At 51.3% G+C, this 13,693-nt stretch overlaps 1 protein-coding gene across 1 annotated transcript; it reads right to left on the bottom strand.

The window, feature by feature from the left end:
• Nucleotides 1-9,049: 9,049 nt before the first annotated feature.
• LOC123370352 (sperm acrosome membrane-associated protein 3-like) lies at nucleotides 9,050-11,975 on the bottom strand. Its single transcript, XM_045016853.1, has 5 exons — nucleotides 11,906-11,975; nucleotides 11,360-11,581; nucleotides 10,472-10,630; nucleotides 10,073-10,151; nucleotides 9,050-9,353 (listed from the first exon to the last, which is right to left on the bottom strand). Exons 2-5 carry the CDS (start codon nucleotides 11,496-11,498, stop codon nucleotides 9,278-9,280), a joined length of 453 nt encoding a protein of 150 aa, XP_044872788.1. The 5' UTR covers nucleotides 11,499-11,581; nucleotides 11,906-11,975; the 3' UTR covers nucleotides 9,050-9,277.
• Nucleotides 11,976-13,693: the final 1,718 nt, after the last annotated feature.

Genomic DNA, 13,693 nt, shown 5'->3' with positions numbered 1-13,693 from the left:
GGCATTGGACCTGCGAAAATACTGCATCTCCCAGGGGACATCCCTGGAGACATGCTGGATGCCCACCTCTCTGCACTGGCACTGTCCCAGCCTGTGCCCCAGGAGACATTCTGGACACCCCCACTGACATCTTAGATGCTGTTCCAGATACTCCTTGTGCTGCATCTGGCACCATGGCAAGTGCCCCAGGAAATGCCTCCAACAATGTCCTGGATGTCCCCTGTGCTATCCTTGGTGCCCCTCCTGTACCCTGGACTGTCCCACAGTGCATTTGTCCCCATCCTGGATTTCTGTGTAAGAAAAAAAGGGTATAAAACAAACCTTAGTTAAGTAACTGCTTAACTGATTTCCCATGCCACCTTTCTTAGGGTCCTTTTCATTTCAATTCCTAATCTCTTAAACCCTAAATTTGGCATCTTGAGACACGCTCCTAACTTTCCCTCTATCATTGGTACCTACATGTACCACAACCACTGACTCCTCCGCAGCACTGCCTACCAGGCTATCTAGATGTCTCCTGAGATCCACTACCTTCATGCTCAGCAGGCAATTTATCATGCAATTCTCCAAGTCATCGCAAACCCAACTATATATTGTTCTAATACCAAATCCCCCAGTACTATTACCCAGCTTTTCCTAATAATTGGGGTCCCCTCCCCCAGGTGGGTATCGTCAGTGGGAGAGGATATCATGACATCATCTGGAAGGAGGGTCCCAACTATGGGATTGTTTCTTCCTGTTCCAGCTTCATGCTTTCCTGTCCTACCTCATGCCTCCCTCATCCTCCTTAACAGCACAGGGGCAGTTGGACAGGCAGTGTCACTGCTCTACTATGTCCTTTCCACCCATCCATTCAGAGAATGAGACCTTTTGAGTTCTTGCAACCGGTACTGGAATTTTTCAGTTCTTTTGTGCAACACATCCCTCACACCAGCTTGTGTAAGATTAGGCCACAGCTATTGGTACAGACCTTGAAGACCAGTTGGTTTGCTTAAGTCAGCAACTTACCTCCAGAAGTTGCTTTTTGTGGGCTGCTTTACAATGCATCCCTTGGCCAACTTTCTAGTTATGCTTCTCAAATAGCAGTTTTTCCATCAACACTTTTCCAGCTGCTGAAATGTCCAGGTTAAAGTTCATATAATTTATACAAAGTCCCTCCATGATCTTTATAGTTGTTTTAACAGTGATTATACAATGCAGTCATTTCAAGAATTGTTGTTTGCCAGCAGGCTAGAACAGGTGTGTAAATCTTCCATTCCTGTTCTCCTTGTTTTAACTATGATGGAACCTTGGTATATGTGATTGATAAGTGATGTGTAAACTGAGGCGCTACATTATTGATCAAACAGATACAGATTTGATTATGCCATTCTGAGGTCATGTCCTTATACCTACTATCTGTTCATTGTGTTTATTGCCTCTTTCAGCCCAGGTGTATGTCACTAACTTGATAGCATAAAAGCAGCAAAGAGTCCTGTGGCACCTTATAGACTAACAGACGTATTGGAGCATGAGCTTTTGTGGGTGAATACCCACTTCGTCGGATGTGTTGATAGCATAAGCCTGCTTGATTGCAAACATTAGCCTTACTTCTTCATTTTGTTACTTAAACTAAAGGAAATCAACATAAACACAAGCACTGAGGGACAGGGCCTCCGGAGCAGACTGTACTTGCAGAGTCCTGCAGTTAGGATGGAAGAATCCCATGCATTGCTATAGACTAGGGACTGTGTAGCTAGGCAGCAGTTCTGCAGAAAAGGACCTAGGGGTTACAATGAACGAGAAGCTGGATATGAGCCAACAGTGTGCCCTTGTTGCCAAGAAGGCTAATGGCATTTTGGGCTGTATAAGTAGGAACATTGCCAGCAGATCAAGGGACATGATCATTCCCCTCTATTCGGCATTGGTGAGGCCACATCTGAAGTATTGCATCCAGTTTTAGGGCCCCCCACTATAGAAAAGATGTGGACAAATTGGAGAGAGTCCAGTGGAGGACAACGAAAATGATTAGGGGGCTGGGGCACATGACTTATGAGGAGAGGCTGAGGGAACTGGGCTTATTGAGTCTGCAGAAGAGAAGAGTGAGGGGGGATTTGATAGCCGCCTTCAACTACCTTAAGGTGGGGTTCCAAAGAGTGGTTGCAGATGACAGAACAAGAAGCAATGGTCTCAAGTTACAGTGGGGAAGGTCTAGGTTGGATATTAGGAAAAACTATTTAACTAGGAGGATGGTGAAGCACTGGAATAGGTTACTGTAGCAGGGTGGAGTCCCTGCTCCGGGGTTTTAAGGGGTTTGAAAGCAGCTTGGCAGGGCTTGAGAGCTGCTACTCTCAAGCTGGGCTGATTGGGGAGGTAGCTGCAGCTGGGCCACACCCCAATCAGGCCACAGCTGGCCCCTATAAAAGGCTATGAGCCAGGAGCCTAGGCAGTCTCTCTCTGGCTATAGAGAGAGATGGGCCTGACTGCGTAGGAGCTTGAGACTGGATACCTGAGTGCAGCAGGGCTGGGGAAGGCTGAGGAGCTGGGGAGCTCTGGCCTGGAAAGCCCCAGGCTGCGGCCTAGCAGTGGGCCAATAGGTACTGTGGGTTGCAGAGGGCAACCTAGGGGTAGGCCAAGGCAGCAGGTCCAAACCCAACTTTGCCAGTGATGAGTAGGCTGATACTGCAGTCTGCCCCAGAGTGTGGGGCTAGACAATGACTGGCAGTAGCCAAATACTGAGGCAAGGTAGGGATAGAGGGTGGGGGTTCCCTGAGACAGAAGGGGAGACCCAGAGAGAAAGGGGTTACTGCTAGGGGGCAGCACCCCATGTAAAAGGGCACCGGGTCCAGGGAGGGACACGGGGGGCCTAAGAACAGGTGGATCACCAGCCTGCAGAGGGTGCTCCAGGGCTGGACTGAGCTAACTTCCCAGAGCAACCAGTAGGAGGTGCCGCAGGGGTGAGTCGACCCGTTTACAGTTACCTAGGGAGGTGGTGGACTCTCCATCCGTAGAGGTTTTTAAGGCCCAGCTTGACAAAGCTGTGGCTGAGATGATTTAGTTGAGGTTGGTCCTGCTTTGAGCAGGGGGCTGGACTAGATGACCTCCTGAGGTCTCTTCCAACCCTAATCTTGTATGATTCTGTGAAAGGAGCCAGGGGATACATGGCTCAGCAAGGATGGACTGAGAACTCAAGTGCTGTGAAGTTTGTGTTTGGAACAAAGGAAGTACCAGACACATGGCAAAAGGACTATAAAAGGCAGCTGCATCACGTCCATTTTTTATTCAGTCCTGCGTCTTACCTCTGGAGTAACTTTTCTACAAACTGAAGCTCTGAACAAAGGACTGAGTGACTGATCCGAGCTGTGAATGTATTCCAGAGAGACTTTCAAGACAGCAAATTTACCAATACTGCTAAGAACCTGACATATGGATATTGAAGTCTTTGTATGTATGCGACTGCTTTACCATTTAACCACTCCCTTTTGCAGGTTGCCATGACCTTGGCATTTCCAGTGAGGGCACACTGGGTCACAAGATGTACCAACAAACTTGGGAAAATGTGGCCACAACTAACAGATTCTGCTTCCTACATAGGTAAGTGGGCATGGAGATTAAACTCAATCAGAAACCGCAGCTGCTACATAATACCTGTCCTGCTTATCTGATTAATGTTGCGCTGTCAGCAGCTACTGCTACAGAATCATAGAATATTAGTGTTGGAAGAGACCTCAGGAGGCCAGCTAGTCCAATCCCCTGCTCAAAGCAGGACCAACACCACCAAGAAGAAATGAAAGACATGAAATCTTGCATCATTGGATTCAGGGCCATTTTCGAGCATGCAAACAAGTTGAAGGCTTTGTTTTACACAGTGCGAGAAAAATGCAGAGACAACTGCTGCTTACCTACCCCTGTTGTGCCACGTCAGTGGATGAGCTTGTACTTTTCCGCCTGTCATGTAAATAACGTGTAGCCTGTGCTAATGCATCTCCTTCATCAGGAGTTCTCCACCTTTTTCTTTCTGAAGATCCCCTAAACATGCTATAAAAACTGCAGGGTCTGGGGAGAGGGGATTAGGGGCTCTGGGCCAGGAGGGGGCCTCAGGCATAGGCATAGTTTAACTTCTATATTTGGGGGGGCAGAGGCTGGTGGGGCTCAGGCCATCTCTGCATGGCAGGATCCAGGGAGGGAGCACAACCTCCACCCCCTAACTCACCTGTCTGGGTCATGGTGGAGCAATGAAAAATTATAACTCAAGGGGCAGGGCTCAGCTCAAAAAGTTTGAAAATTGCTCAGGATGCGTGCGGGGGGAGCTAGGGGCTGTGTGCATTGAGACGTGTAGCTCAGGATGAAGGGAAAGGGGTAGATAGGGGGCTATATGCAGGCAAAGGGGTAGCTCAGGGTGCAGGGAGGGAATAGCTAGGGGCTGTGTGCAGGCAGGGGGTAGCTTAGTGCAGGGAGGGGGTAGTTAGCAGGGGCGGCTCTAGCCATTTCGCCGTCCCAAGCACGGCGGCCTACCAGTCCCGCGGCTCCAGTGGACCTCCCACAGACGTGCCTGCGGATGCTCCACCGAAGCTGCGGGACCAACGGACCCTCCACAGGGACGCCTGTGGGAGGTCCACCAGAGCCGCCTGCCGCCCTCCCGGTGACTGGCAGAGCGCTCCCCGCGGCATGCCGTCCCAAGCACGCGCTTGGCGTGCTGGGGCCTGGAGCCGTCCCTGGTAGTTAGGGGCTGTGTGTGGGCAGAGGGTAGCTCGGTGCAGGCTAGGGGCTGTGTGTGGGCAGAGGGAAACTCAGTGCAGGCAGAGGGTAATTCAGGGTGTAGGGAGGGATTAGCTAGGGGCTGTGTTCAGACAGGGGGGTATCTCTGGGGGCAGGGAGGGGGTAGCTATGGGCTGTGTGTGGGAAGAGGGTTATCTCAGGGTGCAGGCAGGGGTAGCTAGGGGCTGTGTGCAGGCAGCGGGTAGCTCAGGGTGCAGGGGCATAGCTATAGGCTGTGTGTGGGCAGGGGTAGCTATGGGCTGTGTGTGGGCAGAGGTGTATCTCAGGGTGCAGGGAGGGGGTAGCTAGGGGCTGTGTGCAGGCAGAGGGTAGCTACAGGCTGTGTGTGGGCAGAGGGGTAGCTCAGGGTGCAGGGAGGGTGTATCTGGGGCTGTGTGCAGGCAGGGGGTAGCTCAGGGTGCAGGGAGGGGGTTGCTAAGGGCTGTGTGCAGGCAGGGGGTAGCTCAGGGTGCAGGGAGGGTGTATCTGGGGCTGTGTGCAGGCAGGGGGTAGCTCAGGGTGCAGGGAGGGGGTTGCTAAGGGCTGTGTGCAGGCAGGGGGTAGCTCAGGGTGCAGGGAGGGTGTATCTGGGGCTGTGTGCAGGCAGGGGGTAGCTCAGGGTGCAGGGAGGGTGTATCTGGGGCTGTGTGCAGGCAGGGGAGAGGTCAGGGAGCAGGGAGGGAGTAGCTAGGGGCTGTGTGCGGGCAGGGGATAGCTCAGGGTGGGGATAGCTAGGGGCTGTGTGCAGGCAGGGGATAGCTACGGACTGTATGTGGGCAGAGGGGTAGCTCAGGGAGAGGGGTAGCTTGGGAGAGACCTTCTCTGTGATCACTGCTCCCCAAGGCTCTGCAGCCCCTGAGCCTGGGCAGCTCTTACTGGCTGCATGACCAATCAAAGGGGGCTGGTAGCTGAGGAGCAGCTGCAATCTCAGGCAGCAGCAGGCAACCAGAGCGCCGCTGCTGCCTGCTTCAGGGCACCAGCCAGAGCAGCAGCTACCCCACAGTGCCCAGCTTTGACTTCCCACCTCCACGGGTGCTAGAACTAGGTGTTGAAGTGGATTCCATTATATACATAGTTTACAATTTGGTTCAATGGCTCTCAGCACCCCCACTATAGAAATTGTTCCAGCCCCCCTGCCCACCTCCGACCTAGTCAGGGGCTGGGGGAGAGAAGGAGGTAGAAGGGTGTGGAGCTGACCCCAGGACTGCTCAGCTCTGGATAAGGCACTGCAGTTTGGAGGCTCAACACCTCCCCTACTCCACCCATGGGCTCAAGTTTCAGTCCCTCAGCTTCCAGCTTCAGCCCTTCAGGGGACGCCAGGGGCACCACAGACCCCCGGTTGAGAACCACTGTCTTAGATCATGCTGAGTTGGTTCTAAAGCAGAAACTCTGAAGAGACTGGCAAATAACCGAAATGACTGCCAGATTCTGCTCACCAAGGTAATTTCATTATGGAAAACGTAGAATCATTCCGTAACACACTGAAAATACTGGAGTTTTCTCCAACTACTGCCAACACATTTGCCACTACAGATATTTATTGGATCCTGACAACCAAAATCTCAACTGAATTTAGCACAAAAGCTGCAGGAGAAACATAAAGTGAGAAAACTCAGCTGGCAGGAAAGCAGGCAAGTAGACAGGCAAACATTTGGTGGAATGTTCTGATTCCACTGAATCAGCATTTTCTGACAAAACTGTTTAGTCAGATAATTTCAGACGAGCTCCAGTCATGACAGAGGCACAACATATTGAAACAGTTACAATTATATAGGTTGTAATTTCTTAATTGTATGTGTGTGATGTCATCTTTCAGTGTATCACCATTTAAAACTCCACCAAGTTGATCATTTGGCAGAGCTGAGAATACTGCTGGTGCTACACGGGAAGGTGTAAAGGGCTGTCATCACCTTCGGTTTGTGAGGAATTTCAGTAAAATTTGCTTTCATTCAGAATTGGAACAAAAGCAAATTTCAAAATACCTAACTGTCTTGTGAAACCCCAAAGTTTCAGCCAGCTCTAGTTGTGAGCATGATCCTGGCAGGAAGCAAGAGGCAGGGCTTTCTTTTGGATGCAGTACTTGGTGGAGCGACAGGCCATGTCTACACTAAAGACCTTACAGCAGCACAGCTGTACCAGGAGAGATCTGTCCTGTCAACATAATTAAACCACCTCCAACAAACGGCAGTAGCTAGGGCAGTGAAAGAAGCACTCCCGCCACCATAGCACTCTCCATACCAGTGTTTCTGTCGGTGTAACACATGTTGCTCAGGGGTGGGTTTTTTTTCACAACCCTGAGCTACGTAAGTTATACTGACAAAAGTGCTAGTGTAGACATGGCGTTTGATTTCAGAATAAGGAAACTGCCTGCTGTTTGTTTCTGCTGTGTTCATGGAGACAGGCCTGTGTGGCCATTCCTTGTAAATGAATGGGATTGCACCAAGGAAATTATGACTCAAATAATCAGTTTCTTCACCTAAAGTCTCTTTAGTCAGTCTTTTCAATACCCTCAGCTAAGGCCATGGGGCATGCTGAAGACAGGGACTGAGACCTTGAACTTGTTTAAATTTTATAGCAGGGGTTCTCAAACTTGGGATCGGGATCCCTCAGTTGGTCGCAAGGTTATTACATAGGGGGTCATGAGCTGTCAGCCTCCACCCCAAACCCCACTTTGCCTCCAGCATTTATAATGGTGTTAAATATATAAACAAGTGTTTTTAATTTATAAGAGGGGTTGCACTCAGAGGCTTGCTATGTGAAAGGGGTCACCAGTACTATAGTTTGAGAACCTATAGTTGGTCTATAGGGAGCTAGTGTAGGGCGTGCAGGACAGGGTTTGATGTGTTCATGGTAGCCTGTTTCTGAGGCGACACACTGAAGCATTTTGTACTAGCTGAAGTTTCCTAGGTGCTGAAGGCTTCAGGCCCAGTATATTGCCTGGTTGCCGCTTTGTAACATGCAGGAAAATAACCTGCTAGCAAAGAGATGTGGCGTTTCCCCATTCACCAGTGCTTAGTGCGGGAATCAGGACTGCTGGGTTCTGTGCTGACTGAATTATTTATACCAAAGCAGGAGGGGATTGCACTATTTGGCAGTGCTGCAGCTTCACTGCTTATTTTTATTTAATCAAACCCCAGCCACAGGGCTGTGTGCAGTAATGTATCCAAGAGTGGTTTGTTCTGGCGTTTTAACCACCTATCTAGGTTGTGCAGCACACTCTGAAGATGGGGGAGTACTGAACATGTTCAGGATTGTCCCTTCAGCCTGTTCCCAGCTGGAGCCAGAGGAGAACATAGGTCCCTGCTCCCATGCTGGTCATACAGGCAGTGGGGCTAGGATCCTGGGAACAGGGAAATCTGACCAGCATATGGGAGCTGCCAGGCTGTGCCAGTTCTCACAGCCCCACACAGGGTGACCAGACAGCAAATGTGAAAAATCAAGACAGGGGGTAGGGGGTAATAAGAGCCTATATAAGAGAAAGACCCAAAAATTGGGACTGTCCCTATAAAATCGGGACATCTGGTTACCCTAAGCTCCTCTCGCCTGCCCTCTGATCACCTCAAATACCACTAGGCTTCTTCTCCCACACCCAGCTTCATCTCTGTCTGTTCTTCTATTGCCGTATGCATCTGTCAGTCTATCCCCATAAACACCTGGCTATATATTTATCTATCCCCGTACACACCTCTCTCCATAGAGGCCGACAGATGAATTGACCTCAGTTTAGTGACTGATACTGGAATGTGTGTGGTCTTAGCTGGGGAATTTGAAAACATTTCCCAGTAAGCAACTGGGGATTTATGTAAACACAATGAAGCAGTCACATGGGCGCAGTTGAGGATCAGGAAAGGCAAAGGGGCCCTTCACCATGCTAAACCAAGAAGTGTATTGTATTTTACAGTTCCTTATGAGCCTGCCCTCCCTGAGATTGCCAGGATGACTCCATCTTCCCCCAGGGTCTCATTGTGGATAGTAGCTGCTTCAGAGTTAATGTGACAAGGGGGCCACAATAGATAGAAACAGGCTCCAGGGAGATGGATGAACAGAAATGGGAACAGAATCCAGGATCCCTGACTTCCAGCCCTTCCCATAATCAGGAATAGAACCTAGGCATCCTGACTCCCAGCCCCTCCCAGAGTTGGGAATGGAATCCAGGAGCCCTGACACTCAGACCTCCCCCCTCCCCTTGTCAGTAGAATCCCCACTAACATCCCAGAGCGAGGGATAGAACCCAGGAGTCCTGACTCTCTCAGGCACCCCTGCCCCCCCACCTTCTCTGTCTTCTCTAAATAAAATTTGTGACCCTTTTGTCATTAGACCGTCAGACAGCTTTATTCAGGAAAACCTGCTCCCAGTGCCTTAAGGTGCAGTCCCAATAAGGAGACAACACTCCCCCACAGTTAATGACCCACTTTGGAGCTAGTTAAGAAGGAGAAGTAGGTGCTCACAGAGGATTTCAATGAGGTGCTAAATCTGCAGGAGACTGATGTGACTGCAGTACACCCCATCTAGCAGGTCCAGGGCATCCCAAGGCGCTCCTTCATCGACTTCCCACATTGCATCCTTCCACCCACTGTGAGAGGTCATGGCCCTCACAGTGTTTCCTCCAGGCCAGCCTGAGAAAGGTAAACAGAGAGCAAGGTCAGCGAGATCAACTGGCATTGAGAGAAGTGCTACCGCATGGGGATGGGTCATCCAGTGCTGAGATGCAGCTGCTTCTGGGCAGGGCAGCTGGGTAACAGCTACAGAGACACTATGCAGGGCTCATTCACCAAGCGCTGAGATGCAGAGCTGCCTTTAGGGTGGGGCAGCAAGGTTACACCACACAGTGAAAATGTGGGGGGATAGCTCACATGGTGCTGAGCAGTAGTTACCTCTGGGGTGGAGCATTTGGGTAACAGCAGCACTGCACAAGGATTACTTGTCCAGTGCTGAGATGCAGCGGCCTATGGGCAGGGCAGCATGGTAACAGCCTTGTTGCTCCACAGAGTTGAGTTGTATAAAGAGTACTGAGCTACATTGTATGTTTTCTTTACACTGCATTGTTTTGTGGGGTTGTCTGGTGTATTGCATTGTGTAGCGCCTTGTTGCACTAAATACTGCTGTAATAGCATTGTGTTTCATTGCATTTATTATGTTGCAATATGTAGTTCCATGTTGTAGCAGTACATGTATCAATTTGTGTAGTGCTGTGCAGCTCTGTGTTGTGCAGTTCCATGTTGCATGCTGTAGAGCTGGGTTGGCAGTATAGTGCCACGTTACACTGTGCTGCATAGTTTGCCATGCACTGCTACACTGGCACTCCACCCACACCCTTCCACCAGCTCCCCCTTACCAGGCCCCCATGCCCCTTGGCTTTTGCACAATCTGCATGGCACACACGATGTCATCATTGATGTTACTGGTCAGCAAATCTGGGGTGGGGAAGGAGAAGAGAGTGAGGATAGGGCATATCCCTTGGTAGCTCAACACCATAGCCTGGGAGCCCTGGTCCTCCTAGCAGGAGATACCATCATTAAGCCAACCAACCCAGACCCCCATTATGCTGCCCTCTGCTGTCCACTGAAGGCAAGGGTGGCCTTCCATTCCAAAATGTCTCGGGCCTGATGCTGGTTCCCCTGACTACCAGGAGGGATCGCCCCCTACAGGGCCCCACCCTGCTCCCTGCCACACAGGTCTCTAGCACTGTGCCATGGCCCAAGGGTCAGCACTGGGGCCGGAGAGGGTTACTCACCACTGCAGTGCATGTGACAGAGGTTCCGGGTGGAGCTCCTGTAGTCATCGCACCACTGGCGGCTGTTGATCTGGAAGATGCCGTTGTCAGTGCTGCCATCAGCTTCATGGTCCACCGTGTCCGTGTTGAACCGACTTTCATGGAACGCCATGCACAGCCCTGGTGCAGGATTTAGTAATGCACAGAGCCCCGCAGGGAGGGTGGGGGTAGGAGGAGGGATACGCACACAGCCCCACGGGGGTGGGGCAGGGGGAGGGATACGCACAGAGCCCACAGGGAGGGCGGGAGGAGGGATATACACAGAGCTCCATGGCGAGGGGTATGCACACAGCTCCATGGGGGGGTGGGGGTAGGGGAGGGAGCTGCACAGAGCCCCATGAAGGGGTGGGGTAGGGATACTCACAGAGCCCCACGGGGAGGGCAGGGAGGAGGGATACGCACAGTCCCCCATGTGGAGGGCTGGGAGAGGGATATGCACAGAGCCCCATGGGGAGGGTGGGGGGGGAGGGATACGCACAGAGCCCTATGGGAGATGAGGCAGGGGGGAGTAAGGTGACCAGATATCCCGATTTTATAGGGACAGTCCTGATATTTGGGGCTTTGTCTTATGTAGGCATCTGTTACCTCCCACCCCGTCCCAATTTTTCACACTTGCTGTCTGGTCACCCTAGGGGGCGGGATATGCACAAATCCCCATGGGGAGGGATATGCACAGAGCCCCACAGGTGTGTGGCTGGGGGATGGATACACATAGAGTCCCATGGGGAGGTTGGGTGGGGATACGCACAGGGCCCCATGGGTGGGGCTGGGAGGATACACACAGAGCCCCAAGGGGAAGCGTAAGGGAATATATGTACAGACCCATGAGGAGGCATGGGGATCACTCACAATCAGCCAGGCTGTAGCCTCGGAACCCATCCATCCCTGCTTGGTGCAGCACCTGGGCTAGCTCGCAGCGCCGGAAGATCTTTCCCATGTTCCCCACAAGGACACAGGCCAAGATGGACAGCAGCACGAGAGCTGCCATTCCTGCAGTGTGGCTGGAACTGGAGGCTGCACTCTAGGTGATGTCTGACCCAGGCCCAGCACAAGCTGCTTACACAAGGTGCACTGTGAAGGAGGTGGCGAGCAGTGGGGTTAGTGCCTGTCGTGGGACCTTACCCTTAGCAAGGCAACCGCAGTAATGAGAGCATGGAGTCTGTCTCCCCGCTCTGCTGGGCAGCCCTCAGACTAGGGGCCATGGCTAGGCCAGCCAAGAGGGCTCAGGGGACTGGCACAGTGCAGAAGCTGATGGCCCCGGAGATCATGGAGTGTTGTCAGGGCTGCAGGGGTGCTGATGGCTGTCCTGCCCCCTTTGTGGGCCTAGTTGGAATAGGAATTGTGGGATTTGGCCCCTGCCTGGATTCTTGGATCCCAATCCAGATAGCTGCTCACCGGAGTGGAGTGGAGAGTAGCAGAAAGTCCCTGAGTGCCAAAGTCAGGGCTGGTGTTCCAGAACCCCATGGGAGCTTGTGATGTCATGGCTTCACTGCTTCTAGAACCTTCCCTGTCTGAGGTATGGGTCTATTGTCACCCTTACTGTGAATTCCAAGATAAAAGTATGGTCTAGCCCAGGGGTAGGCAACCTATGGCATGTGTGCCGAAAGCGGCACACAAGCTGATTTTCAGTGGCACTCACACTGCCCGGGTCCTGGCCACTGGTCCAGGGGGGCTCTGCATTTTAATTTAATTTTAAATGAAGCTTCTTAAACATTTTTAAAACCTTATTTACTTTACATACAACAATAGTTTCGTTATATATTATAGACTTATAGAAAAAGACCTTTTAGAAATGCTAAAATGTATTACTGGCATGCAAAACCTTAAATTAGAGTGAATAAATGAAGACTTGGCACACCACTTCTGAAAGGTTGCCGACTCCTGGTCTAGCCCCAGCTTTGGGGGTGGAGCGGGGGAGTGTTGGTCTTGTGGAAGTAGGGAAAGAATTAACAAGGATTTGAAGGGGATCTTAATGCATGTCAGTCAGTTAGCAAGAGTCAGGCCACACTGTAACCCTAATGATGTGAGACTTGCAGAAGCGAGGATGGTGTGAGGTGAGAGGGAAAGAAACTGTGTAAAAAGTTATTACGACCTTGTAACTGATAACCAAATATGCAGACTGGTGTCTTCTAGGAGTGAGAAAAATAAGATAGTAGGATGGCTTATGTATAAACAAAATGCAGCTGTTGCTCATTATTGTCTGTATTATTGTTTGTTATTGTCTGTAACAAAGGTATAAATGCTTGCTGTAATTGTTTACCTGTTGAGAGACCTGTCCGGGACTGGGGCGACCCTGTGTCCTAGGACACTCTTTCCCTCCATTGTAATTACTGGAGAAATAATAAAGTATTTGATTTTGCTGCACCCAAAGAAAAAGCGAGAACTGAGTTTTTCTCCGACAGTCTACTGTGTTAAAGACAATCAAGTATAGATACATCAAAAGTTCTAGGTTACAGTCTATCTTTCTCCTTGTGGTGACAGACAATTCATAGCACATCTAGGGTGCAAAAAACAGAAAGAAAAACAACAGAAAAGGTCCTGAGAATTACAGTGGATGAGAAGCTGGATATGAGTCAACAGTGTGCCCTTGTTGCCAAGAAGGCATATTGGGCTGCATTAGTAGGAGCGTTACTAGCAGACTGAGGGAAGTGATTATTCCCCTCTATTCGGCACTGATGAGGCCACATCCAGGGCCGTCCTTACCCATACGCAAAGTATGTAGCTCAGTAGGGTGCCCTGCGCAGCTGCATGCTGCTTCAGCCCCAGCCCTGCCTCTTCCCTATGGCCCCTGCTCTGACCCAGCCTCACCCACACTCCATCCCTTCCCCAAAGCCCCAGTCCTGCTCTTCCCCCCGCCCCTGCTCCACCCCAGCTCCGCCCCCACTCCCCAGAGGACTGCAGCAGGGCCAGGCCTGTACTCACCAGCAGCAGGAAGTGCAGCGACTCAGCCCCAGCCATGCCGCCAGTGAGTGCTGGGGGACAGTTCCCCCCAACCCCCAAGCCAGCCCCCCTCCCCATGGAGCCCTGAGCCCCCCCTTCCCCCCCGAAAAGCTAGGGATGGCCTTGGCCACATCTGGAGTACTGTGTCCAGTTTTGGTCCCCTCACTACAGAAGGGATGTGTACAAATTGGAAAGAGTCCAGCAGAGGGCAATGGAAATGATTAGGGGGCTGGAGCACATGAC

This window comes from Mauremys mutica, chromosome 4 (genome assembly GCF_020497125.1).
Source record: "Mauremys mutica isolate MM-2020 ecotype Southern chromosome 4, ASM2049712v1, whole genome shotgun sequence".
NCBI lineage: Eukaryota > Metazoa > Chordata > Testudines > Geoemydidae > Mauremys > Mauremys mutica.
This window is presented reverse-complemented; position numbering and strand designations above follow the sequence as displayed.